This window comes from Doryrhamphus excisus, linkage group LG16, assembly GCF_037039965.1.
Source record: "Doryrhamphus excisus strain RoL-2023G ecotype Guam linkage group LG16, RoL_Dexc_Guam_v1.1, whole genome shotgun sequence".
Lineage (NCBI taxonomy): Eukaryota > Metazoa > Chordata > Actinopteri > Syngnathiformes > Syngnathidae > Doryrhamphus > Doryrhamphus excisus.
Genome location: NC_136372.1, coordinates 891041 through 918367, shown reverse-complemented (window position 1 = coordinate 918367; position 27327 = coordinate 891041). Strand labels below are relative to the sequence as shown.

Sequence of the window (27327 nt, the reverse complement as noted above, 5' to 3'; positions counted from 1 at the left end):
GATTACATGAGGTTTGGTGCCAGTGTGGCCTCTCAAAGGCATTTATTGAGTGGGAAGCACCTGACGACTTCCTTCTGTCCTTGACTGGGGAATTTTATACCCTGTTAGTGGGGTCAGAGGTCAACCTGGGTCAACTGTGTCCTTTGGAGAGGGATTAAAGCGGCCTATCCGATCCCGGTTAATCCACACGCACCATGGCTGCGGCATTGAGCTGTTTCAGTGTCCTCGCCTCGGGTCCAACCTTTTCATTCCATGACTGAGCTATCTTTTATCTAAACTCACATGTCGGACATACTATATGCGCTTGTCTTCATAATTGGACGCATTTATTGATATAACATGTCTGAAAATGTCAATTCACAATACACCCAAAGTGATGATTTTCTGTTTTATTTTGGACAAACAAAGAAAATACACATGTGTAAATACTGCATTCTTAAGTAAAAGACTTCAGTACAGTACTTAGCTGCTTGAACGTGCCTAAAGGTCACTAACGAGACAACGAGGTTTATTTAGCTGGAGTACATAAGGTATCTTGGCTGTGATGTCATTCAAGTATACTCGGACAGGATGGAGATGTTTGCTTCCAACTAGGAGACACAACACTTGTAATAGAATGATATTAGTGTTTAGATGTATTGGAGATATTTAAAGGTTAACGGTCAGGTCATGATGCTATCATGCTAACAAGGAAACATTCAGCAAGAAGCCGAGTAATGATGACAGTTGTTGTTGTTATGGACGCCCCAGCTTGAGAGTCTCGCTGCGCCAAAGTATCGTCCAGGAAAAGACATTTTTGTTTCCAAAACACTAGCTACATACCTGTCGTCTAGACGCCACTGTCTTTGAACTAATCATGTGAGCGATACAGAATGCAGAGGTAGAAAAGACAGGAAACAGTCAGCCAGACGTGTCAAAGGTCACTAGGATAAGGCACCAGGTGATGTACGCTACAATGATCCAGCCCTGAATAAAACCTGAGTACCTGTGTGGTAGGCTCAGGCTGGGGATGCTAAACCTGCTATGTTTACATCTGAGAAGTTAGCCAGGGGCTTTTCTCATCTGACGGAGCTAGCTATGTTTACCTCCAGTAAAAGTCTTCGTCATGCATTTGGCACCGTCATTCGTGTAGCAGCTTCGTTTTGTCGCTAAAAAAAACTGGTGGCTGGTGGACGTATTTTTAAAAAACACCTTTCACCTTTTGGCAGCACGCAAACTCAATTTGGAGGTCCCTGGGCGACTGACTGTTTGGGAATGAAGTGTAGTTTGCATGTAAACAACAACAATAGTTATTTCTGTTTTTTGCTGTGCTTTTTGCGTCATGTTTATATTGCTGCTATTCATGAGCTTTATGGTCGGTTCAAGGTTATAGGATTTGACAGCTTTTTAAAAATACCCACTCGCATACGGCCGTGGCCTTGCACCAACAAACAGGTGCTCCTTGCTACCGCCACACTCATAGAGCGCCTCTCGCGGCAGCAGAGGGCATTGCACCCACTTACACATTGACGACCCTCCTCGCACTAGTTCTCCCTCTGCGTCCGTTTCCTCTTCCGGGCCAGGCGAGCCTCACGCATGTCCTCCAGAGTCTTCCGGGGGTCCATGATGAAGGCCAGGGCCACGGTAGCCGTGCCGTCACCGTCCTGGCGGGAGAAGCACAGGAAGGTGGCCCACAGGAAGGCGCAGCAGCCCATGAAGGCCGTCCGCATGTGCAGTGGCATCAGCGCAAAGTTTAGGAACTGTGGACACACACTTGTTAGCATCATTAATGACCGACACGGGTCCAATGAGCCCTAGTGAGTAGGCGGGCCTGCACAAGGACCTGACACCACACACATGGACAGATAGATACGGGGATACCTGCATGAAAGGCCAGTACATGAGTCCAGTCTGAGGGAGAGAAAAAAAGAACATTATTTTGCTTCTTGGCGTGTCAATTAGGTCGTTTTGGCACCAAGCAGGCCCGGCGCTGTAATCTGGGTTAATCTGAAGGTGACGTTCCCTCCTCCTGACCTTCCACGTGTTGAAGAACTTCTCCCGCCAGTCCTCAAAGATGTCCTCTTTGCCCTCCAGGAAGCTGACCCCTGAAGGTTAAAGGGCACACCGATGTTCTTGATGTGTTCCATGTTCCACATGTCTCCATCTGCGTCTCTTACCGGTGTAGAAGACGCTGGTGGCCAGAGGCGACGCAAAGCTTTGGTCCAGCAGCAGTTTCCGGAACAGCATCCCGGCAGACTTCCCGGGGAAGCGTCGCTCCAGGGCCCTCATCCAGAAGTAATTGAAGTTCCCGTGGAAGGTGATGGCCACCACGGCCACGTTGCGCGTGTGCTGCCAGTCCAGGCGCTCCTTGTGCGCCATCAGCTGGTGCGCCAGGTCCCCGCCGGCAAACAGGCAGCCGTAAAGGGTGACATTGGCCAGCCAGGGGAAGCGCTTGGCGGCCTCCCGCAGCACGGCCCTCCTCATCCTGGGCACTCCCACTTCCTGCCGCCTTGAAGAGATGCCCAGCTCGCTGCTCACTCCAAGTCCATGTGGATTAAAGTGGTCTGTCACACGTTATGTCTCACGGGGTACGCTTTCCATCCATCCATCAGCTGACAGCAGCAACTGTTCCGGAAGAGGCTCAAAGTAGAACACAAGCCTAATGATTGCCTCCACTTGCTCTGAGTCTGCGCCACAAACCTCCTCAGTCAGGTGGCGGGACAGCGTCCAATCCTGCGCTAATCTGCGTGTGTGTGTGCAACAGGATGACTGACGTGCACGCTGTCGTCAGATGAGCGCAGCAGCTGTGTCCTTCCCGCACAAGCGTGACACACACGCACGCAGTAGTCCAACAAACCGCCGCCAAAAACATCAAAGTCAACGTCACAGACCGAAAACAAAGGCAACAATTTCAAGTGCACGCCACACGCCATTTTTGTTTATAACACGTCGAGCATAAAGTTAATGATAAATATGAAAGAGAAATACGATACGAAACATACATGTAATAACCCTTTATTACCACTAGAGGGAGGCAAAATACCACCACGTCAAAAACATACAAGTCTTGATTATGCAAGTATGTTTTGAGTGCCAGTGTTCGTCCATTATTTGGTCATTCCTCGTCTCAAACAATAACGTTTATTTAATTTAAACCGCTATGTGACGTCTCTTCTTTGTGGTTAGCACACATGCTAATGCTAGAAATTACACAAACACATTCATTCATAAAGTTGCCATCGGTATAACAAGATGCAATTTATTCTTCGTTTATTACTTAGCAGAACATGTTAGCAACGGCCACAAAACATATCATATTGGCCGTATAATTAAAAATCTGTGAAAGTCTCAAAGCATTTATTACAGTCCACATCCGACAAGCATCATCCTTAGTCAGATGACCAGAGACCCAATAGGAGGCGGATCCCTCCCATTGGTTGACTAAATTGTCTGTCAAAGACATCTTCTCTGCTATTGGCTGCTGCTCTTAAAGCCCACACAAGTGTCATGAGTGGACTTGTGCTAAACTTCAAATCTATCCAGCTATCGGCGCTGCGGTCAGCCTACGTGCTCTATCGGGACTTTTACAACCAAATGAAGGACAGAAAACATTAAAAGAGGTACATTTGGCGTTGCGAGAACATAATTTACTTATCTGACGATGGTTTGTATCTCGTTACAAGCTTGTAGCGAGTGTTGTGTTGTCTCCCGCCGATGGTCATTGTCTTTGAGCCACAAGCTAACTGAGCCGCAACTTTCCTGTCGTTTTTTGTTCATTTTCAATGACACATTCTTGTAAAAATGTCTAGTTTCCTCCCCAGCAGAGGCCAGATTCATAGCACAACCTCAGCCGAAGCTCTTTGAGAACTCTTTACTTTTCTCAGTTGACGTTGCAGTTGGAAATTGTTGGCTAGTTCGTCATTCGGTTCGGTTAGAATCCCGTCTGAGTTGTCCTACACGCTTCTTAGTGCATAAAGACTCAGCCGATTTTAGCACAACATACGACCAATTTAATGGGCCATGGTTTTTCTTTTTCTCGTTGCACTGTCTTAGGACGAACGTAGAAACTCTGCATTTTCTAATGCGGTCTGGAGCGAGGATCAAATATAAGCCACCGCGTATTGATGATGTAGTGGGCGGTGGTGTCTCTGGATGCAAAGGAGTACAAAATACGGAAGCTGTTGCAACAAGCGGCGACATGTCTGTTGTTTTGTCAGCTCAATGATCATAATTATGTGGCTTTGCTGCTCGACTTCTTCCATAACTTTTCGAGATGGAGCTTTTCTTGTTTATTCTTTCACTTGAGGCAAAGGAGTGTGGAAATGCATCTACTGCAAAGGATCTTTTCATAAAAAAAAAAAAAAAATGCTTTAGTTGTCATGACCTGCTTACACACACACAGTCAGGGCATCTTCACATGTGCTGACCTAAATCCTCCCAAAAAGCACAAAAACCTTGTTTACTCCCAAAAATGAAAGAGAGAAGTCCTTCCTTGTTGCAGCCGCACCCTCGTCAGGCAATAAGATTAGACATTTTGGTACAGCTGAATGTTTTCTTGGCCAAGTTCTTCCCTCAAAGAAGGATTACACACAAGAGGATTAATGACCTCAGGCCTCTCATTTGCTCTAAAAGAAATAATAAAAAGGTTGAAGAGTTGGTGAAAAAAGAGGAGCGTGAGAGAGAGAGAGGAGGAGCATTGTTATGGCGGATGCCTGCATAATTAAACTGTGCACATTAATGGGCTCCAGTGTGTAAACACACATGTCCACTTGTGCTCTTTTGTTGGGTGGAACAGTACATCAAGTATGTGATGGTCATGTTCCATCAGTACGCTATCATCCTCATGACTTGTTGTTGCTTCAAGTGAAGACTCGAATATGTGATTGAGTGAAATGACAAATGTTTCATAGAGTGATTGTTCGCTTCTAGTTATTGTAAGAAAAAAAAAACAGTTCTAGTTGTCTTTCCGGCGACTTCCTCTTTCAACGAGGCAACGGAAACGTGGTGGACCGCAACGAGAGAGAACACTCCACGACTTTACAGTGCTGTTGTCTGCCTGCCGCGTGACATCACCTACTCACCACAATAAAGCCGCCAAACAAGATGAACAGGCACTATTTGAAGTAACGCTGTAGCATTACTTCATACAAGTGTAAAAAGAAGCGGCCATCTGGTTTCAATGTGGTGTCACGAAACACGAGACCATACACGTTACCTTGCATTGCTTCTCATGAGGGTATATTTCTGCTTTCTGTGTGTATGCTACAGACAGACTGGATGACCGATGAAAGGGGTCACTCCGTTCATGCCGTTGTTCTATGGAACAAACAATGCTCAGAATAAACTTTCCCCCTGCCTGTTTGGAGGCGGGACACGATGGCAAGGGACAACATGTTTGTGGTTTTCGTATAAAGATAAGGTACAATTTGTTCTGTCGGGCTATCCGTGGTCTACTTAGTGACGCTGTGGTTTCACTTGGCCGAGGTTTCACGTGTTTAAGATGCTTCTGTAATCTAATCTGATGTTGTCACACATCACATTTGTCAAGCGCTGTGTTAGCTATGTGTCCTAACTTCCTCTGCTGTGTGTGTGTGCAGGAGGCGGGAGGATGTCGGTGGAGGTGCTGCTGCAGGAGGCCAAGGAGAGCATCGAGGCAGCTCAGAACTATCGCAGCGAGCTCCAGCAGCGCCTGCACGGCCTCAACCAGGCCCGCAAACAGGTACCAACCCTTCTCTCCACGCAATTATTTCAATTCCAAAAGACTCCCGTGGAAAGTCACATGGTCCATCAACAGTGGACCCTGGGGGATAGTTTCTCTCCCCGGCGCCGTTATCTCTTCCTTCCTGCCGCCGTCTTCACTCACCCAAGCAGCTGTTTGCAGTAAACAATGCTGCTATTTCCTGTCTCGATGGACACAAACACCACTAGATTGGGAAGACGGATCCCAGAGGGCTCAGTTTTTGTCCAGAAACATTCCCTGCAAACCGCCACTGACAAGAAACACTGTATTTACTAGTTTAGTGGGGGGGGGGGGGGGGGACTTACACAAGCGCATCTAAACTAGACCAACAATGTTTTATGTCTCCCCCAGAAATGTCATGGGAATGCTGGGATTTGATGTTGATGTTGATGTAGCAATACCCAGACATCACATACACGTCATACAAATACCCAGACATCACGTACACGTCATACAAGTATGCCCTCTGCTGGCTCGGCATAGCATAGGCAAAGCGAAAACATAGGGGTGCTACGATTTTCAGGCAGTAGTAGTACATGACGACAGTGATACGGTTGTCCCTAGCTACATCTTGTAGTAGTATTAGTATTAGATGACAATACAGTCATCCCTTGCTACATGTAGTAGTAAATAAGGTTCACAGTTTTCTGGGTGAAAATGGGCTATTATGAGTCAAAACATAAGCATACATAAGCAAATTTTATGTATTCTTGCCCAAAATGAAGCATTTTCAATCATACAAAAAAGCTAAATAAGTGAAAATCCAAATGTAAGGCATTTAGAAGACGTGATAGCTGTGACGTGTGCGACATCAGCTAGCAACTGTCAAGTTGCTGAGCGTTAGCATGCTAACTGCGACTGTGACTATGCTAACGCTAACATATTGTCTTATTCATTATACTACTATTATGTCTACTATATTGGATAGTACGAGTGTAATATACTACTATTATGTCTACTATATTGGATAATACGAGTGTAACAGTAACTGTAGGGCTGTTATTTTATGCCTAGAAGGCTCTGATAATGCTAAAAACCCGATTTTAGAAGGTTTTGTATGTGGTTTATGTGCCTATTAGGTGTGCTAACAAGCAAAGTTCCACACTTTTTATTTTTGGTGGACTGTACACCGTGTTTAAAATCAGCACAATGGCGTCGTGGCAGAGAAATCCAAACATTTCAGAGAATTTCCGCTTAGTTTTTTTTCCCCCGCTCCACCCATGCTTTGGCTGATATTTGTGGTGCTCATCAGTGGCCTGCGTCCTTCTGATAATTATCAGGAAGTGGTGCATCGTCCACAGCAGAGCCATTGTGTCGTGTTCTCATTGTGGCTTCAGCTTTATCACGGCTTGCCGCTTTTAATCTGCTCTTCCGTTTCCTGGTGACTCTCCATCATCACTTTCCCTGCCTGAACAATGTACACGTCTGGTGTCCTCATCCTCATATCTTCCTCCCCTACGGTGATCTCCAGGTGCGGGGCAGCTCGGGCCAATCCCGCGAGGCCCTCCGACGGCACTTTGCAGAACTTCAGGCGGCAGCGACTCATCTTCTGTCGGAGCGACTGAGCGCCCTGCTGTCCGAGGTGGACGCCATCGAGGCGGACAGCATCAGGCCCCTGGACGACTGCCAGAGCCTCATAGAGCACGGCGTGGGCCAGGCAGACGAGCTGCTCCGAGAGGGTGGGGCCCTTGTAACGTGACACCGACACCTGGGCCGGGACGTTGGTGCCACTTTTAACCGTGGCATTGTCTCAGCAGGGGAGGCCGCGCTGCGCTGTGGGCTCGGCGAGAAAGAAGACAAACTGGGAAGCTTCACAAAGAAGGCCATGCACATCCAGTTGGACAGGTAGGACGTGTCCACGTTCCCACAAAACGCTGTTTAGTGAACACGGCCAACAAGGACGCCATAACCTAGTTGGTGCAGATCTGGATACGTGTAGTCTACATCAGTATATACCTTTCATGGACAATGAACATGGCTCACAACGAAGGTGCAATGACTAACTAACCGTGTAACCGGGTCACTCTGGTCCAGTCTCCCTGAGGTTCCGGCTCTGGTGGACGTTCCGTGTGTTTCCGCCCAGCTGGATGACTCCCTGCTGGGCCTCCTCAGGGAGCGTGTGTCCCGCCACGGCTCTGTGGCCTCCCACCCGCCCGTGCAGATCGAGGAGCTGCAGGAGAGGCCGGGGAGCATCCTGGTGCGCTGGTGCAAGGTCAGCCAGCAGGGGGAGCTCACAGTTGAGCACAAATGAAGCGCTCCTTTTTTTCCCAAGGATGATCTCATGATATGTACTCGTCAGGTGGACGAGGACTTTGCTGCCGCCGACTATCGGCTGCAGTATCGGCGAGCCGGCAACGGTGGGAGCCAGTACGAGGATGCCTACATCGGTCGGGATTGCGACTTCCTGGTTCTCCACCTGGACGCGCACACGGACTACTTGTTCAGGGTGTGTGCCCGCGGGGAGGGTCGCACCGAGTGGAGCCCCTGGAGCATCCCGCAGACCGGATACACAACCCTGGCGCCGCACGGTGGGCGGAGTCTGAAAGTGGCCCGTACCCGCCAGGATGGCGTTTATTCATGTTTGTGTGCCGCCTGAACTTCCAGAGTGGTGTCCCGGCAGCGAGGGCTACATCCTCAGCAGCAGGAAGAACATCGCCTTGAGGAATGACTCCTTCCAATCCAGCTGCCCCGTCCTCTACTCCAACGCACCCACCTACTTCTGCGGCCTCACCCTCACCTTCAAGTATGCACGCACACACACACACCCCGCTCAGTACTAGTCTAACCGTTTTTCTGGTTTGCGCTTTCAGAATTACTGCAGCGGGTCAGCCAGATCGCAGGGACAGTCTGGGCGTGTCCGTGCATGGAGGAGCAGGAGTTGGGAAACGGTCACTTCAGAGGGACCAGGCCGTGTGCATCTCCACCAACGGTACGCTCACATCAACTCAAATGTGTCAGAACCCACACGTCCGCCCTGGGTCCACCTTTGCAGCCCCTCCCCCCTTGTAACCGTGTCTCCTGTGCGGCGTCCAGGCGCCGTCTTCGTCAACGGCAAAGAGATGACCAATCAGCTTCCCGCCATCAGCCTGGGCTCGGCCGTCACCTTCGACATGGAAGTGGTGGGCGTGTTCCCTGTCAACAACAACAACGTGAGCGAGGGCGGCGGTGGCGGCGGCTTCAAGCTGAGAGTGACCATCGGCTCGGGAAACAGGGAGGTAGTGTTTGATTGGCTGCTGGAGCAGGCGGTGGACGGCCTCTTCTTCGGATGCGCCTTTGTTTACTCGGGATGGAAGGTGCTGGTCTTTTAACGCCGCAGCTACTCCCCTTTTTTCTCTTTCTACTTTTTAATTGCCTGATGCCACAAACTTCAAAGGTGCTCATCCGTCACCCCCCCACCCCCATGTGATAGCTTCCTCCTCCTCCTTTTTTTGACTGATGCTCGTTAGCTGATTTGTACTAATCGACTCGCCATCCTTCGAGGTTGTCACGTTGACTTCCTGTTTACGTGAGGCAGGAAAGCCTCCCAAACCTGCTGGAGTTTCACGTTTGCTGAGAAACCATCCACAGTTCCTCCGCCGTTCTTCAAAGCACTTCCACACTGTCGGGCCTTGTGCAGACATTAAACACCAACTAGGATCACTTTCCCTCGCCGGGTTTCCACGGAGTGCCGCAACTCGGTGGAAGGCCCCAAAGAATTGAACAAAGAAGAGGAAGGCACCACAGTAAACAAAGACAACAATGGAGGACGCGTTGGTCTTCCAGTAGGGGAAGTCTCTGTCCACCAATCACCACACTGCTCTGGTACCCCTTTTCCACTGCGGCCGACTTGGTGCTGGTGCAGATGTGGTCCAGGGCTGGAGTTGAACCGGAAACAAATGGTTAATATGAACGCAGAGCATCTGAAAAGCGACCATTACAGATGTAAACAACGCTGCAGTGTGATGTGCGATATCATCAATTCCATTTCCGAGCCGATACTGGGAAAAATTCAGGCTAATATCGGCAATGCGAGAGATGGCCTTTGTTCTTGTCACTTGTACAGAAGTACAAGCCAAATACTGCAGTCATCCGTCCATACATATACAACATACTATGCCGTGAGACAAGGGGTGACAGGACAGGATGATTGGGCGATGAACCCATTACTAGCGTGCGCTCCTCAAAGCGTTTATGGCAATTTCAAGTCACATTTTAGAAAATCTGAATTGTGCTCTTCACACTGACATGAAAATCAGATACAAAGACATTGGAATTGACCTGCAGTGTGAACATAGCCTAAATGTGTGTGTAGATTCAAGGAATAAACCTGGATGGTGACTTACATGTTTCTATCCTGGTGTATGTGGTGGAAACACTCCTTCAAAATGGCCGTTCAAGATGATCTTGTCATTTTAATAATCCTCCACATCCCTCACAGACGTCAACGGCCGCACAAAATATTTATATTATATTTAATATAGTAGGAATTCTGGCATTTGCGAAAGTTGAAACGGAGGTAACGCCTCCCCCACTCGATTATGCAAACGGTTCAGCACTGCAGCCAGCTTTTGGAGCCAGAGGTGAACCACTAAAGTCCAGCACCCCCATGGAACCAAGATCATGGAAAACCAAAGCTACTGTGAACCAGTCATGGTGGAAAAGGGGCACGTGTTGACCTCCGTCCCTTTAGGTACCCACCCCTGTGAATGGTACCGCAGAATGCTGTAACCATGGAAACCATCCCGTCTGAGTGCGGGGTATTTATCTGGTGAAAGGGTCCACTTGACGGTACAAAGTTCTCCACTGTAGAGAACCTCAGTGAGTGGTCTTTACTGTCTTAATGTTGTGACGTGTCAGATGTTTGTGTTATGAGGAGGCAGTGTTGCCACCATGCAGGTTTTATGCAACAGGAAGTTGACTCATTCATCAACTGAGGCTACTTTTTGAGCTAACGTTAACTGAAATGACTGTTTTGCTTTCTTTTGTGGACGTGGTGGAGGTGGCCGTCACCATGGAGACAATTGTACTATGATGCATTTTTTTTATTATAAAGGCTGTGTGTCAAAGCTCTCTAGGAACAAATAAATACTTGGCAAGGTCTTCAACTGGTACCCTTTCACAAAAACATCTATGTTCCTCTTCAACCAACAATGGATGTATTTCTTCTAGGATGAAGAATTGTATACTTGTAATCCGTGCTAGGTGACCACCTCTATGGCTTGATGTAAATTCAACAGCGGCATGTGTGTCATGTCGAGCCATTTTGCCTTAGTTTGCTTAAAAGCATCCAGGTTTAAAAGGTAACAAATGTGCGCTTTTAATAGAAAACCCAAAGTTTACATCATGCTGGTTTAACATCGCTTTCTTCACATTGCTGCTGTCAACTTGTGCAAAAATCCTGCTGGTCTCGTGAAGGAACAAAAACTTTCATCAAATCAAAAAAAAAAAAAGTGCTCATCACACGCCGCCGTGGTTCTGAACACCTTACATGAAGACTTTTTAAAGAGTCCTGCTGATGGGCTCTCCATCGTTCCTCAGTGGCCACAGCAAGCTGTCATTGTATTAAAGTATTCTGCCGCTGTTCACAGTTCCACTCAACTGAAGTCCAAAGCTAACATTAAGAACGCTTGCTTCCAAGAAAGACTAAAAATGATAAATGGTGCCCAGGTCGTAGAGGAGATGACCTCGCTGGAGTCTTATGTGAGGAGGTGGAGCATCAAGGCCTCGACTGAGATGTCAAAGCAACCCTGTTTTTCATGTCAAGGTGAAAATAAAATGAAGACCAGAAACTAGTGAATACTTGATGACACTTCAATTCATAGTACCTTTGTGTTTTTTCAGGGAAAGTGTGCACTTCTTAGTTTTGTTGCCCCCTGCTGGCCTCTGGAAAGAATGCAACTTAAGGCACTTGTGCATTGGCTAAACTCCTACCAGGAAGGTACGTTCACCTCTTCTTTACTTGGCAAATTAGTTGACTCCCTGCTGGCTGAAACTATTCATAGAGTCCCAAGTGTTGGTTGTATGATGGTAAAGTGGACTTCACTGTGCTCCCACGGAAATAAAATAAGATGAAAGGCAGCAGGGTTCAGAACTTGATGATCCAAAGAACGCTGCTCACATTTGGCAGTTCAGGACATAACAAAATCATAATTCCAGCGCTAGCACAAGAAGAACCTAGAACCACTGGAGAGGGTGGGTCCCAATGTGCTGGTGACCTCTGAGGAGCGGTTCAAGTCAACAGAAGCACATGATGTTCTGGTCTTTAAGCCCCAAAAATCCAAAGTCCAGTTCGATGCTCTGCGATGCTTTCTAATGCGCCCGCTGTCGTCGGTCCGTTTCATGCGGCGTTCTGATGCTGGCTGCTTTCCTGACACCTCCCGCCAGGTGTACACTGAGAGGACTGGTGATCCGGGTCCAGCTCAGTCTGGGACTCCACCGCCGTTTCCCATTCCTCCTCCTCCCCCTCCTCATCACAGTCATCCACATTGCGGCCCTGGGAGGCCTGGTTCTGCAGGAGGCGCAGTCGGGCCATGGCGCGGTCAATGGTGAGCGTGGTGACCAGGTTGAAGTCGTGCATGCTGATCATGTGCAGCAGGAAGTTGCGACACAGGTTGCGCTTGATGATGTGGGCGCTGTGCAGTTCGGTGAAGAGCAGGCAGGCCTCGTTCATCTGGTGGTCTGCGATGAAGCTGCCGGCCAATCAAAACACCACGTTGTGAGCATGCTCAGGAGACACTGGCTGCGTGGAGAACGTACCCGTGTTTCATGACGTGACGGTTCCACAGCTTCATGATCTCCTTCTCGCCCTCGTTCACGTCAGTGAAATCCTCGATTTGCTGCAAGTGAACAAGTCAGACCAGCTGAGTGGAGGATGTGTGGACTCATGATCAGCATGGTTAATCAAGATTGCTGACGTCATGAGCCAGTAGCGGCCATGTCTAAAAATGGAAGCACTGGCTGGCAGCAACCAGCAGAGGGCACCGGCCAACCGCAAGAGCCAAGTCTGCAGTCAGACTATTTCCAGTTTAAAGACGTTTACTTGACAGGAGACACAAACTGACCTTGGCAGTCTTCTCTTTGAGCCAGTCCGGGTCTCGCTCGTCTTCGCTGTCCACTTCCATCTCCTGAGGCCGCAGCGGCACGCAGCTGTCACTGTGGAAGTACAGGCGGTTGTGTCCGCTGATGTACGTCCTCTGCTGCTCCCGCTCGCCATCCTCCGACTCCAGGAACTCTGACAGACTCAGCTTGGTCCGCTTGGGTCTGGAGCGGTGCAAGGGGAACGGGTTAGCGCCACAGGCGCCACGAAGGGGAGGAGTCGGGGATGGATACCTGCAGACGAACACATGAGAGACCGCCGTCCTTTTGACGGGCCCGTTCCTGCTGAAGGCGAAGCCCGGCTGGTTGTGGACGTCTTGAGGGTTCCCCGAGTACGACCCGTCGTAACACTCGTTGATGGACACCTCGATCTTCGCTCCTTTAGGGTGAGGCTGACAAACAGCGAGGAGTTAGCCACAGGGTCACGTGACGCCGTGGTTCCGGGGCGTGGTCTTACTGACCACATAGTTGAAGATGAAGCGCGAGTGGGACAGCTTTAGGTGTTGGAGCAGACTGTAGAGCTTCCTGCAGTTGAGCGTGCACCAAGGACAGTGAAGGTCATCTCTGGCCTCCGTCTGCTGACGAGTATTGTTGTTGTACTGGAACTGCAACGTACATAACATGAAGTGATGCTGTTTCAGTCCTGCAGGTGGCGGTAATGAGCCAAACGCCACACCCATCCTGTCCAATAATACTGACATGTGCTTGGTGGAGGTAATTAAACTCTCCATCAGAAAGGTCAAAGTCCAACCTGGTAGAAGATCCTCAGTTTCTGTGGTGGTTCTGCTGCCATGTGTTCTCTCCTGGTTTGGACTTTGTCACCGTTGGATTCCTTCAGAGCTGCGTGTAAACACATCCCGTCAGTCCAGATCATCCCCCTCCTTTGCGTCTCCTCGCACGGGCTGCACTCAGCTCGCTCACCGGGGGCGTGCACGGACCGCAGCGTGCCGGGCCTGCTCTCGTGGTTGGCGTCGGAGTTCCGAGTGGCCAGGGGTTTGGCGACGGGAGCGGTGGAGCGCTCTGAAGCGTCGCTGGTCCAGCGCAGGGTGAAGTGCAGCGTGGGGCCCTGGGAGAAGGTCTCCAACGGGGGCAGGTGCTGAAAAGAACACTTCTGTTAGCGCCGGGTTTGTCTGCCGCACGACTCGCACCACCGCACCTTCCCATCCAGGATGGTCTCCCAGGTGGCCCTCTTGTTGTTGATGGGACACGCCATCTCTTGCATGGACACCTCGTACTCGCCGTCCAGCAGCTGCAGACGTCTGCACCAGAGATCATTGGCTCACTTTCTTACTACGCTTGCTCTTTACCTTTTCTGTGTCGGCTTCACCTGTTTTTATCAAAGACGGTCATCTGAGCCACTAACGTGCTTTCTCCATCTTCTCTTCGAGGGGAGCTCCGCCTCTTCCTGTCCAATTCCTCATTCAACTCTGGATAGGGACACGTCCAAGTCATTAGTGGTGGGCCGCCACAGATAAATGAATGCGTTAGAAACCCTGGCGTTTCCGTGTTGTCTCACCTCTGTTGTGGCGGGACTCTCCGTTGGGAAGGCCGTTGAAGGGGGAGCAGGGGTAGCCGGGCCGGGCCACTCTGAAGAGCAGCGAGTAGGACTTGACCATGTGGGAGTTGCTGGGTTCAAACTCGCTGCTGGGGACCAGCAGGGAGGGCAAGTTTCCGGATTTGGTGGCCGTGCCACCGCCGGAGCTCACGTCCGGGTTGAGAGGAACCTGCTTCTTCCCGGCCGGAACCTGTTTGACCGGACAGCTGACATCCTGGACAGGAAGGACAAGCGTGATCTTAACCTCTGAGATGATGAAGATAAGATAAGGTCATCTGCTTCGTTGCTCACCTTCCTCTTTTTGTGACAGACTTTGAGCAGCAGAACCTCCAGAGAGACCGAGTTCTGCTGGTTCTCGCAGTCCTGAGACGGCTTCCCTGATGAGCACACAGAATGAAGCAAAGGAAGAGTCAATGAGCTTCATCGGGCGCAGAGTGGGCGAGGCACAAACTTACCAGCTTTATGGAAGAAGCCCGTAAAGGTGAGCTGCAGGTTTGATGCCAGACTGGAAAAAACAATCACGCACAGTATGGAAATGTAAACATACAGAATGGGAGGGAAACTAGATGTATTTGAAGGCACCACAAAGTCGTCCAATCACACTCTATCAACAGGAAGTGACTTCTTCTCCACAATGTTCTCCTCAGTTCAAGCCTTCTCACCTGTGCGTCTCCTGCTCGCCCCGCATCTTTTCCACTTGGAAGAGCAGATTGTCCACCGTGGCGCTTTTCCTGCACAAGCAGACGCACAGCAGGCGTTAGCTAGCATGGACCATGCAGATGGAGGAAGATACGCAATGCAGTGTTTCCTCATACTTTCATGGCGGACCGCCACAAATAGCTACCGTTTGCCCGCGCTGGTCAACATCACACAACGGGCTTGTCAACACTCCCGATAATGATCTAATCAAACTTTAAGCACGTATCGCTCTTCTCAACAAGCAGCGGCTAATGCTGTGCACCCCTCCCACCTCTCTGCTCCATCGTCCATTCCCGTCACGGTTACATCATCCACCCTGCCATGAATACATTGCAGTCCTGTGACAACACCTTGTCCTCCTTTAGAGACAAACCACGCTCTTTTACGTGAAAGCGACACACGTCTCTCCCTCCTTTTTCTGGTAAGAGGCTTTGAACTCGCAACAGTCGAGTTGCGGTGGCCTGAGCGAGCACGGCAAAGCAAGGAAGTGCCCGTGGAGCCACTAAGTGAAAACACCTGTCGGGACCCACTGTGACTCTAGGACCAGACAAAGTGGACGGCTCGCAGGCCCCAACGAGTCAGAAAGCACCTCGTTTACAGCGTGAAGCACTTTGATTTCACACTTGAAAACAGAAGATACAGCGAGGCAGCCTGATGCAGTCTCGCGCCTCTTTGTGGCCTCTAGTTTGCGCTTTCATTCGCAAGCAGCAGGAAGCGAAACTGAACCGCTTCACGCCAACCGGCTGCCATAGGAGAAAGAAGAGTCAAGTAAAACCGAGATCATCTGACACGTGTTGAACCCTCAATCTGTGACCAAATGAGCATCGAGCATCAAACATGCGACAACAGAGTACCGACTCCTCCACGTTTCAACAGTCAAACTCGGGCCATCTGCATGCAAAGCAGCTTAGCTCGTCATCATCAATCAACTGCTCATTTCACTGTCAGGCAAACACAAAGGGAACCCTTTTTACCGTCTGGTGTTCTTCCTGGAGTTTCTGTGGGACATGTAGGTGAGGGTCCTGTGCAGGAATATGGGCTGCCAAGTGGAAGGAGAAAGCAGAGTGTTAAATTCAATGTCAAAAGCTAAAAGGTTGTCATCTGTGAGACGAGATAACTCACAGCTATCAAGTTCCTGGTGCGGAGGAACCTGTAGATTTGGGTGGGCTCTGCAAAAACACACAAGGTCCATAGTCAGCATTAGCTGGCCTCGCACTGGGGAGGTTTCAGTACACTTATGGAGCATACTTCATTTTGGACTGTTTATGACACAGGCTTGGAGGTCTGGTGACTTTTAAGGAATGTTGGCAACAACTTAACTGATTAAATAATCTACAATAGACACACAAAAACAAGACCTGTTTTAGGCAAAAGAAACTCACTCTCGAAGGCCTGCAGGAACAACTCGTGGTCGGCTTGGACGAGCTGCATGTTGGCCTTCTTGGAGTCAGATGACGAGTACAGCCCATTAGCTCTCCCTGCAGCACCAGAACCCACCGGGTGGCTCCCACCCGAAGGGCCGTGTCTCTGTGGAGCCATACGCCCGGGAAAAAAGCTGAATCCAGCCAAGGACGACAGAAAGAAAGTCCGCTCGGCTTTCTTTGTCAAAAAAGAAGCAGCGTCTCATGAAATAAGCGGCAGAATGGGAACAAACATGTCCTTCCGGTGAAAGATCATGGGACTTTGGGATGTTTTTACATGTCCGAGCGCGGTTCTAATTTGGCTTCTGGCTTCTTGGTGGAATGTTTAGTTGCAAAGGCCGGCGAGTAGGCTCGAAATGCGGGAGACAAGAGCGCTGCCGTCGGCGAGCTGACGCGGCTCGACAGCTAACTGTTTGGCTAACTTCCTTAGCCGGCTTGCTAACTGGCTAGCCGTCTTCAACTTTTACCAACTCGCGTTAAAAAGGACGAAAACGTCAGAAAATGTACAGATATTTAAAAGCCAACAATACTATGCAATAATAGTGGTTTGGATACCACCATTGCAAATGAATTGGTACAAATCTGACCAGAGCCGCCTTTGGCAAGTTGAGTTAAGGCAACTAGTCATACATTTATCATCCGGTCAGGGTTTTCAAAATAATTTACAGCCATCTCATCAAGCTGTAATATATCGCTTCGAGCAAACTCAACGTGTATGTCGTTTTGTGTGTACAGTCATATTACTGTCATTACTTGTATTATTAAAGTCATTCATAACATTTTCGCCAATTTGCAGTAACCCAGGCGGTCTTATTTTGGTGATTGCACCTTTTCTTTCAACTAAATTAAAAAACTTCACTAATAGGAATCGGAAGCTTTCACCATTGAAAGATCCCGCCTTCCATATGTTTGAACCAATCAGTGCGCTTGTTTGTAAAAAACAGAGTTATGATTCGTGGGAACGTTTCCCTTTTCGTCATATGAAGCCAAAGCGGGATAGTGAACTACTAAAGGGGATATCTAAAGTACTCCACCAGGAGTACAAATTGTTACAATTCATATTAATAATATAAATATTAAGTATAATATACATACATACATTATAGGCGTTCACATACACAAATCTAACTAATCTTATCAAAGTTAATGTATGACAAAATGGTCTCTTGTGGTCTGGGACTAGGATTTTGTTTGATCACATGATACAGGAGGTTCAAGCTCTGTCCCCAAAACATGAAAATACTGTAGCTCAAGAAGACACTTTGTATTGTTTTCGGTGTTGATCGGCTGTAAGGTTAAGCAGCCAGCAGGCATTCCATTAGTAGTAGTCTTAAAAAAACTGGCAGATACATTACACATATTCCACCTAAAACATTTGTGGATAAATGACAATTTCAATCATTTCTGATGTGAATGTTTATTATTCAAACATATTCCCTTTCACAGCAGCCATGTCAGTGTTTTGCACCCTACATACAAACATTACGTTGGTAACCATAGAAACAAAATAAAAACACAGGACAAAGATCAAGCTTGACCATTGTGTCACACTTCCAAAACCTGTTCTACTGCTGACAAAACCCTCCTCAGTACGACAAAAATAACTTGACATGTCATTCCTACATATCATAGCAGCCAGACAAAAGTTTGTTTCTGTTCTCTAGTTCTATATTTTAAAAAAGCAAATGGCCACCAAGTATGTTTGTTAACCAGCCAGGAGCAAAAGGAAGCAATTTAACACAAAGAATCGCAGCTCAGCAGCAGATTTTGGTCCATAATCAGTTATGACATGTTTTGTCGAAGTTTAGTGTTTGTCAGTGCACATAGCATCAGGGCCTCGTTAATTATCACGTCACAATAAATAACCAGGAACTGGAAATGCATCTTCCAGGGGAGAACTCCATCTGCTTGGTGCAGAGGCGCTTGTCAGTGTTTCCTCCACAGGATGTATGTCATAAGCAGGACGAGGCCTGCTGACAGACCGACAATGATGAACTGGTGGATGGACAGGACGTTCTCCAGCGTATGTATCCTCTCCTCCATGGCACTGGTGTGGAAGTAGTCGTAGATACCAGCTGTGATGCTCCACAGTGCCCACACGGCATCCACCACCAGCGGCATTGCGGAGGCTGGGCTACACTGCGATCACACCACCGCTGGAGGAGACAAATTGTCAGATTTGACCCCGATTACTGTACAAGCACCACTGGGTGTTATCGATACATGTTGTGTTGTAATATCGTGCATTCTAAACCTCAATTAGTTTATTTAATTTTTGATTCAGTTCAGTGACAGCACCTCTTAGTATTGCAGAAAATAACAGACACTGCACTGTATTTATCTTGCCTGTAAACAAGCTAACGCGTTAGCTCCCAAACAAGCTAGCAGCACGGAGTGTTACTCACATCATCCGCCAAGTTTAATCCTGGAATTCCCAAGAGTAATACAGTCTTCCCACCATCCGATGGGTTGAGCAAGCAGCGTTCAAGTCATCGCATTAATGGGAGAAGATGCTAGCTGCGGTGGGTCTAGCCTTTCTTCCGGGCTGCATCTCGGTGCTTAACTTCCGGGTGTCTCGTGACGCCATTCATCCAGCGAGGCGCAAGCTTGTTCGCTGACGTGCTAAACACAAGTGAAGCGTTTAGATCTGCTTTAAGATTACTAATCAACACGATTTGAAAGTTATATTTCCTGTTTTCAATTCGCCAACCACACGGTGGACGGCTTGTTTTCTAAACATCACCGGAGGAGATGAACGACAGAGTCACAAACGTCTGTCTGAATAACAAAGTTAAATGAAAATAAACGGATATAACGTATGCTGTAACGGTTACAGTGTAACCTCTCAAATGTAACCTAAAAAAAGATTACTTGGGCCCTTTTAGCACTACCGGGCGCGGTGGCCAAGTGGTAAGGCGTCGGTCTCGTAAACCGAAGATCGCGGGTTCGAACCCCGTCCGTGCCTTTGATGTTGTGGGTATGGCAATATTTTTGATACAATCTTATTGTGAGGATGTACTTAAATTATCTACTTCATAGAATGAAGATGAATTTCGGACATAATATGTGTAATAACAATGGCGCTACTGTTTGTAGGCGTTGTCTGCATTTTATTGTTTCAAAGCTCGCCGCACTACATTCTACATGCACTTACTCACTTACTGTACTGCGTAAAGCAGTCAGCTGCCCCTTTTAGAGCGATGTAATCTGTACATAAATGTAATGTTTGTCGATGTGCTGAAAGACAAACATGCTAACATCCTGCTAACATCCCGCTAACACCCCGCTAACACCAGCTAGGAGGCTTTAGGTTGTGTACCGGGTTAGCATTAGGACCCAGAGGAACACAACAGCCCCCAAACATGGCGGAGCAAAACAAGGAAGAGTCCGGGCGAAAGTTTGTCAGTGAACTATTAAGGTACGTTGTCTTATTTATTGAATTTAAATAAGTTAGTTACCGACACATTGATCGAAGAGAGTCCCTTAAATAAATAGCTTGGACAGTCTGTGTTTTAAAATGTTCCCCATACACGTAGGGCATATGGAATAAACAAGTATTAACATTAGCAACGTAGTTGTACACACAATAACACAATAAGAACAAGCTAACTGGATTATTCTCTGTTGCCCTCCAACGTGTGTTTAAATGAAATAGCAACGTAGTTGTACACACAACCAACTAACTAAATAGTATAAATACTAGTATAACGTTATACTAGTAATAATACACTAAGAACAATACAAAGTGGGTTCTTCTCTGTCGCTCTCTAACGTGTGTTTAAATGCATATTGAAATCTCAGCCCGTCTGAGCTGTTTTCAGCCAGGTCCAGGAGCCACAAGATCCCCGTCAGAGGCCAGAAAGACTTCTACCCCAACGACTCCCCCGAGCAGCAGCAGAGGCTCCAGCAGAGCTTAAAGGAGCACTGGAGTCTGGTGTCGGAGGAGAGAGTGGAGAGGCTGTGAGCGGACGCACATCATCTCATGATGACGTCGCTCACCGACATACCCACGCCTGGTGTTTTTTTTTTTTTTGTCACGCTGCAGGGGAAACCTGGTTAAGGCCACGTGGATTCCAAGCGAGAAGATTGTGGAACTTCAGTCTCCAGCGGTGAGCGTTGGAGCTTCTTCACCTTGTCTTTCTTTGCGTAACACTGCTCTTCTGTGACACAGGGCAAGTTCTGGCAGACCATGGGATTTTCCGCCGGCGGCAAGCAGTGTCTCCTCCCTGAAGAGGCGCTCTACCTCATGGAGTGTGTGAGTGGCATCTACTGAAGGTCCTGTCCGCTAGCTTGTGGTTTTCTTCAGGACTTGCTGTTCTTTGTAGTTTAAGAAACAATCTACCATTTCATTTTTTCTTCAGCTTTTTCTTCTTTTTTTAACCAGGGAAGTGTGCAGGTGTTTTACCAGGACCTCCCGCTGTCCATCCAGGACGGCTACGAGAGGTTCCTGTCCTCCAGCACTGTGAGCCTGCAGCAGTATCAGGTACAACAGGAAGTCCAGACATCTTCTGGAAGAAGCAGCGCCACTCTAATGCCTCTTGTGTCATCATCCTCATCAAGGTGTATGGGCATCTGAAGAGGCTGGGCTTTGTGGTGCACAGGTTCGATGCCAGGTAACGCTGACGGTGAGGCGGCGGGAGGACGTGGCTTCACAGCACGTCACTTGGCTTTTTCTGGCTTTTTGCAGCTCGGAGCCGTCTTCCTACGCCCGACAGCTGAACCTGCCGCAGTCACGTGACCGAGCAGGAAGACCGCTGAAGAGGAAGCGCAGCGACAGCCCCTCCCAGTCCTCCTCATGCAGGTGTTGTAAAAACACCTCATCCACAATCCTTATGTCTGGGTGTCCTAAAGATACACAAACTGCTAAAGAGAGGCAGCTAAGAATGCATGCCCGATCATCATTGACTCGAAAAGCAAAAATTCTCTTTTTTCTTTTGAATCGATGTCATCATAGATGCATATTTAGGATGTGTTTTATTCTAACAAATCATCAGTTATTGAAGCCAATATGGCCACTCCTGCTTAGGTTGACAATCATTGCTTGTTTCTTCCCAGCCACACAGAAGCACAAGATGAGCCCCCTGTAAAGAGTTCGGAAGCAGAGGAAGGAAAAAAAACTCCAGAGTCACAGCTACCAACCTCGGGGGGGCAGAGTGCTCTGCCAGATCAAAGCGGGGGTCGGCCCTGGTGGCTGACAGACCCCGTGGGCGGCAGTGGTGGCGGCGAGGCCGACGAACGCACTCATCGTCGTTCCTCACGCTGGGATCACTCCATCGAGTTCCCGGACCTGGGCTCCCTGCAGCTCTCCTCCAGACGCTTGGCCGCCCCCGACCCGTCTCTGCTGCCCGGAGCTCTCACTGTGGGCTGGTGCGACATCAGGCCCTGGATGAGCAGGATCAACCAACGTGCCGTGAAGGAGAGTGCGAGGGACAACCCCGAGCGTCGCTGGGACGTCAACAGGGACGAGAAGGTTCGAAGCTGGTGGGGTCAGTCGGTACACGAAGAAGCTAACATTCATGGACATTTCTTTTGTGCTCCTCAAGGTGCGACAGTGCAGGAACTGGGCGGAATACCAGCAGCTTCTTGCCAGACGGCGGAGGCGGAGGCCCGTCCGACCCGAACACCTGTGGGAGAAGGAAGTTGCTCCTTTACACGACCCGACGCAGCCCATCTCAACAGGTGAGGTCTGAAGACCTTTTCATGGAAACATTTTGACCGGTGAAGATGCTAAATGCCATCCCATGTCGGCCAACCGAGAGAAAGTCCTTAGAAATTCAATATTTACATTCTGAAAGGGGAACGTGGAAGTTGGCTGCAGGTAAACAGGAAGTGGTGCATGTCATGGTTACCTGCAGAAAAATCAATACGAGTACGTATAAACCCATTCTCATTTTAATTAGTGATGATGCTAATTGACGTCACATCTCGCGATGCAAAAGACTCCATATGATTGAGGTTGCGGCGTGAGCGTCTTGGTGTTTGTTGCAGGCGAACTGTTGGACAAAATCAGCCTGATCAAGTCCACGCATCTGCTGGAGGGAGCGTCCAGGTATCGCTGTCACGCTCCGCACCTATAATCCTCACAATGGTGCCACTGTTGGCTTCATCCCGGTGCCTTTGTTGTCCCAGCATAAAGGCCTCGGATCAGTGGAGGATCCGTTTCAGTGTTTACCAGCCTGACACGGTGGCTGACTTCAAGAAGAGCGACCCAGGGAAGCCCTACGTCCGCATGTGCGTGTGCAGGTGAGCAACGTGTTGACTTTGTCTCCCGTGACCTCATCGCCAGCGTTGAATAGATCACTACCTGTTCTCCAAACTCGGCCGGAGGGCCTCTATTGTCCGCAAAGACCATCACCATCACCGCAAGGTGCGCTCACTGAAAAGTAAACATTGCAATGCAAGCGCGTCGCAGTGCTGCCTTTGCTGGGATTTTATTTCATACTGGTGAATGTATTACTTACATAATTCTATATCACTGCTAATAATCATTCTATTAAATATGTAATCATAATATTACAAAAACATGCTAGCTTCATTGGCTACTCCATATTGTCCATATGTATGAATTTATGTCCATCTATTGGCTGCTTATCCGAGGGTTAAGCGAGGGTGGGGGTATGCTGGAGCCTATCCCAGCTGTCTTCAGGCGAGAGGTGGGGTTCTTCCTGGACTGGTGGCCAGCCAATCACAGGGCACATATAGATAAACAAGCATTCCCACCCACATTCATACCTATGGACAATTTGGAGTGGCTAATGAAGCTAGCATGTTTTTGGAATGGGGGGGCGGGGTCTCTGGAGAAAAGCCATGCACGCACAAGGAGAACATGCAAACTCCAAGCGGATTTTGGAACTTTGGTCTTTCCCATGTCCTTACTGGGTGGCCTACATGCGGCATCTTATATACATATACTTACGTACTTATATACTTATACATATATCCATGACCGTGTTGAGAGTGTCCATGACTTTGTAGTACTTTAATGTATATTATTGAAGTATTGAAATGTCAGAAATCCCACCAACACCCTGACTTGCAGACATTTTGTTTCAGCTTCAACGGACCCACGCCGGACCTGCGGGCCATCAAGCAGCTGACCTTCCAGAGCGGCGACATCCCGGTGGTGTTTGCTGTGGTGGACTACGGGGACATCTCCTTCTACACCTGCAAGGACTTCCAGCTGCCCAAAGACGTCTACCCCTGACCCCTCCCAAATGTCGCCCGATGTTGCTTTATCTTTGCCGTGGTTGACGTTCGCGGTTGGGATGAAAATGTGTCTTTCCGTACAATAAATGTTGACCAGATGGATGGTGACAGCGGTCATGCAGCTGTCCGCCCGTGTTTGTCCATCAGGTGATGAGAAAGGATGAGTATTTATTCACCGAATGAGTCAATTACCTTCAATCAAGGACGTGACATTTCATTATCAGTCCTAATGCCTCCCACGTGATTGGCGTGCAGCTGCCGCCGTGTTTGCTCAGCCAGCCGTGTTCGCCGCCTTATTGTTGGCTGCCGCTTACGTAAGCACACGCTTTATAAAGCTCACGCTACGTTCAGGGATGTAGCAGCCATGTCTGCTTGGAGCACGCTCGCTCTCCTGGTCTTGGCTGGTAAGTTGGCTTCACTGTCACCGCCGACGTTCCTCACCTGCCGTGTTGGTCTCAATCCTCCCCTTCCTGCCGGCAGCGTCCTGCGCCGCCGCCTTGGACTGCTCCTACGAGACTCTGCTAAGCCACCTGAAGCTCAGCTCCTCCAATGACCTCCTGTCCATCATGAGGCCCGTCAGAAACTGGACTGAAACCACCAGGGTGCGCTTGGACATGCTGCTCTACGGCATCATCGACGTGGTACGTGACTTCATTTATTTATTGGTGGTGGCCCCTCCACAAGAGGAATATGAAGGGAATATTGCGCTCCAAATAGGAAATCAGGTGTCTGGAGGATGAAACTTCCTGTGCATTTCAAAATAAAACATCATCAACATCCTTACGGGTAACGCGGGGTCATAAAGTGTGTGGCAGACCAACATGGACAATGTAGGACACCGCGGCGTTGACAGGAACCTTCTGTGTGGAAGGTCAGTCAACTCCAGAGCAGGCGTGAGAACCCACCTTAACGGCGCCGCAGTGTCGACTGGGGTCAATGTGAGCCCGGCGTTGGTCCTACCTGATCACCCTGGCTCTTAACACATTATAATGGGACCGTCTCCCAAAGTAGCCTGTTCTTCCAACCCCGTATGGTACATGGCTTCTTCTCGACTTCATATTTGGACTTGCGTTGCCTCGTGAAATCACTGCAGATTTGTCTAATTTTGCAAAAATGGGCCGCAAATGGCCCCTGGGCCGCACTTTGGACTCTCTGATCGAATCAAAACCTCAACTAACTGCACTTGATGTCTGTTTCTGCAGGACGAGAAGTCCCAAACCCTCACGAGCCACGTGTGGATCCAAATGGTGAGCAGGAGGTCAGCATCAGGAGGTCTGCAGCAGCTTTGGCTTTATTGGGGGGCCCTCTTGTCTTGTCTTTCCGCAGATCTGGAATAATGACTTTCTCACTTGGACTCCATCCCAGTTCTGTGGGATCGACAGGTTGGCTTTTCCCAAGTCCAAGCTCTGGGTCCCGGATATCATCATCCAAGAGGAGTAAGCATGGAAATCCACTAGAACATTTGACGTAGGAGAGCTTGTACGTATGTCGTGTTTGTGCAGGCAGCGTGCAATTATGTAGTCTTATGCTATCAAATAACATAATGGGGCTTGTCATGTTTGCATGCACTGCCAATGCGCGCACACACACACACACACACACACACTCACACCAGCGTCAGCCTGCCATTAGTATGACTTATTAGGGTTATTAGGAGGGGAGTCATAATCAAGGGATGATAACAATAATTCACACATGGCATCATGACAAAGTGAAGCCTTCAGACGGCGGCGGTGGTGCCATTAAAGGCCATTAAAACGGCCATCCCCGGGCCGCAGTGTGGACACCCGCTGAAGTCTTCTTGCGTCCTCAGCACCTCGGACACGGGCAGCATCACAGCCAGTTCGTTTGTGACGGTGTACTCCACCGGTCTGATGCAAATGTACATTCGCCAGCGGCTGACCTCCACCTGCACCCTGGACCTCTACAACTTCCCCTTTGATACGCAGAGCTGCGAATTCACCTTCCAATCCATGAACTTCAACGGTAAGCAGACGTCATGCGTGTGAGAAGGACACTTCCTGACGCAGCTGTGCTCCGCTACTCCGTGCAGCTCAGAGTATCATGCTGGGGACCATCAGCTCCGACGACTTCCTCAGCGACACCTCCGAGCAGATCATGGTGACCCGCGGGGAGTGGAAGCTGGAATCCCTGGAGGCTGACAAAAATATGTCGACGGGCCGGAACTCAAAACCGAACCAACTGATCTACCAGGTGAGCACGAGGAGGAGGAGGTGGAGCGCGTCTGCGTGAGCGTCTCCAGCTCGGTGTAAATATCCCCCCGCAGGTGAAAATCTCCAGGAAGCCCATGCTCTACATCATCATCTTCATCGTGCCGCTCTTATGCCTGCTCTTCCTGGACTTGACGTCCTTCTTCATCGACGAGGCCCGCGGTGAGAAGCTGAGCTTCAAAATCACAGTGCTGCTGTCCATCTCGGTCCTGCTGCTCATTCTCAAGGACATGCTGCCCTCCACCGAGGACAGCCTGCCGCTGATTGGTGAGGAAAGTCGCGCCTGTCCGCCGCCTTGGCGTCACGTGACACGTTTGTGCGGCCACGTTACAGCCAGCTACTGCATCGGGGTCTTTGCGCTGGTGGGGTTCAGCGTGCTGGAGGCCATGCTGGTGAGCTTCCTCATCGACGTGGACAAGGCTAAGACGGCGCGCCGCCCCGACAACCCCCGCGTGGAGGTTGACGTTGCAGTGGAGAAGCAGAAAGGTGGGCTCAAACTTGGACTCGTCTCGCGATGCAATGCAGGGGGTCCGGGGTTTATCAAGGTTCACTTCTTACTTCACTTTGGTACACTTCATGATGTCTCCTGGTGTGCCAAGGAAAAGGAAAGCCATCACCGTAGAAGGGAAAGGGAACATCAGCTCTGAGAGAGGAGAAAGATGACTGAATGCTAAGGGGGGTCATGGATTCTGTGCGCTGTTGCACATAGATCTCCATCCATGTGGGCTGGACCACAGAGGACCACTTGCATTGTTTGCTGTTTGTCTCCATGAACAAACCCAAGCCCGGGATCCGGCACCAGACTCTCTGTCTCTTTTTGCTCACAGAGCCTGTGAAGGACGTCGATGGCGTGAAGCTCGCTGAAGCCCAGCATCTTTCGGAGGGCGACCTGATGAAGCTGCAGGAAATCAGGGCATGCCAGCGGGAAGTCGGAAAAGGGGACGGCGGCAAGCCAAAGCCCAGCTGCTACGGAAGAGCGGCTACAATCATAGACGCCGTGTACTTCTGCTTCTACGTTTGCACTGTTGGGATTTTTATTGCGATGATGTATGTCAAGTGGGCGCCACAGGGTTTTTTTGATTGAGTACGATCCTAAAATTATAACAATGTCACGTCTCACTCCTTGTTGTCCTGCTCGTTCATCTAGGTGATTGTTTTTTTTTATATAAAGGTGATTTGTTCCATACATAATGTTTGGACTGGTACATGCTTTGTTATTCACGCTACGCCTGCGACAGGGAGGAAGAAATGTTTTGAATAAACGTGTGTTGTGTATTTAATTGTTGCCATGAATACATTTATTGACAGTAAATGTTTAGAGGTCTTTATTTTGCCTCTGGACTTCAATAGAGCGCCACCCAACACGTCCATATAGTCCGTAAGTCACGTGTCATGTGACATCCACGTGCTATTTGTCAGATA

The 27327-nt window shown here is 49.1% G+C and overlaps 5 protein-coding genes, 1 long non-coding RNA gene and 1 other non-coding gene across 13 annotated transcripts; 4 read left to right on the top strand and 3 right to left on the bottom strand.

The window, feature by feature from the left end:
* Nucleotides 1-361: 361 nt before the first annotated feature.
* mpv17l (MPV17 mitochondrial membrane protein like) lies at nt 362-2833 on the bottom strand. 4 transcript variants are annotated; one of them, XM_058048612.2, is made up of 4 exons: nt 2157-2833; nt 2014-2084; nt 1861-1890; nt 362-1739 (listed from the first exon to the last, which is right to left on the bottom strand). In XM_058048612.2, exons 1-4 carry the CDS (start codon nt 2461-2463, stop codon nt 1524-1526), a joined length of 624 nt encoding a protein of 207 aa, XP_057904595.1. In that variant the 5' UTR covers nt 2464-2833; the 3' UTR covers nt 362-1523. The 4 variants fall into 4 exon arrangements, with proteins under 4 accessions (XP_057904595.1, XP_078653268.1, XP_057904594.2 ...); XM_078797142.1 differs by having other exon boundaries at nt 1861-2084; XM_058048611.2 differs by having other exon boundaries at nt 362-1890.
* Nucleotides 2834-3482: 649 nt separating this feature from the next.
* crlf3 (cytokine receptor-like factor 3) lies at nt 3483-9078 on the top strand. Of its 2 annotated transcripts, none has more exons than XM_058048521.2 (9): nt 3483-3599; nt 5577-5698; nt 7191-7398; nt 7477-7564; nt 7754-7931; nt 8019-8247; nt 8324-8462; nt 8530-8648; nt 8753-9078. In XM_058048521.2, exons 2-9 carry the CDS (start codon nt 5588-5590, stop codon nt 9025-9027), a joined length of 1347 nt encoding a protein of 448 aa, XP_057904504.2. In that variant the 5' UTR covers nt 3483-3599; nt 5577-5587; the 3' UTR covers nt 9028-9078. The 2 variants fall into 2 exon arrangements, with proteins under 2 accessions (XP_057904504.2, XP_057904503.2); XM_058048520.2 differs by having other exon boundaries at nt 7474-7564.
* Nucleotides 9079-10990: 1912 nt separating this feature from the next.
* On the bottom strand, nt 10991-17082 carry LOC131102846 (polycomb protein suz12-A-like). 2 transcript variants are annotated; one of them, XM_058048439.2, is made up of 16 exons: nt 16430-17081; nt 16170-16216; nt 16022-16086; nt 15011-15079; nt 14804-14853; nt 14640-14725; nt 14310-14562; nt 14121-14220; nt 13950-14052; nt 13715-13889; nt 13545-13633; nt 13255-13398; nt 13028-13185; nt 12760-12958; nt 12455-12534; nt 10991-12387 (listed from the first exon to the last, which is right to left on the bottom strand). In XM_058048439.2, the coding sequence occupies exons 1-16, from the start codon at nt 16584-16586 to the stop codon at nt 12036-12038; spliced, it is 2127 nt and encodes a 708-aa protein (XP_057904422.2). In that variant the 5' UTR covers nt 16587-17081; the 3' UTR covers nt 10991-12035. The 2 variants fall into 2 exon arrangements, with proteins under 2 accessions (XP_057904422.2, XP_057904421.2); XM_058048438.2 differs by having other exon boundaries at nt 13545-13889; nt 16430-17082.
* Nucleotides 17083-17869: 787 nt separating this feature from the next.
* Nucleotides 17870-19089, bottom strand: LOC144901888 (uncharacterized). The gene is made up of 2 exons (XR_013630028.1): nt 18874-19089; nt 17870-18624 (listed from the first exon to the last, which is right to left on the bottom strand). It is a non-coding gene; the product is annotated as an uncharacterized LOC144901888 (long non-coding RNA).
* A 272-nt stretch (nt 19090-19361) lies between these two features.
* Nucleotides 19362-19433, top strand: trnat-cgu (transfer RNA threonine (anticodon CGU)). The gene has a single exon. It is a non-coding gene; the product is annotated as a tRNA-Thr (tRNA).
* A 121-nt stretch (nt 19434-19554) lies between these two features.
* tsen54 (TSEN54 tRNA splicing endonuclease subunit) lies at nt 19555-23679 on the top strand. 2 transcript variants are annotated; one of them, XM_058048504.2, is made up of 12 exons: nt 19555-19886; nt 20270-20428; nt 20514-20577; nt 20640-20723; nt 20853-20951; nt 21029-21081; nt 21156-21269; nt 21524-21938; nt 22012-22147; nt 22457-22517; nt 22598-22699; nt 23522-23679. In XM_058048504.2, exons 1-12 carry the CDS (start codon nt 19831-19833, stop codon nt 23670-23672), a joined length of 1494 nt encoding a protein of 497 aa, XP_057904487.2. In that variant the 5' UTR covers nt 19555-19830; the 3' UTR covers nt 23673-23679. The 2 variants fall into 2 exon arrangements, with proteins under 2 accessions (XP_057904487.2, XP_057904485.2); XM_058048502.2 differs by having other exon boundaries at nt 19562-19886; nt 22598-22711.
* Nucleotides 23680-23958: 279 nt separating this feature from the next.
* On the top strand, nt 23959-27166 carry LOC131102877 (5-hydroxytryptamine receptor 3A). The gene is made up of 9 exons (XM_058048524.2): nt 23959-24078; nt 24155-24315; nt 24877-24921; nt 25001-25110; nt 25488-25660; nt 25728-25888; nt 25962-26172; nt 26239-26391; nt 26733-27166. Exons 1-9 carry the CDS (start codon nt 24039-24041, stop codon nt 26987-26989), a joined length of 1311 nt encoding a protein of 436 aa, XP_057904507.2. The 5' UTR covers nt 23959-24038; the 3' UTR covers nt 26990-27166.
* The last annotated feature ends 161 nt before the right edge of the window (nt 27167-27327 follow it).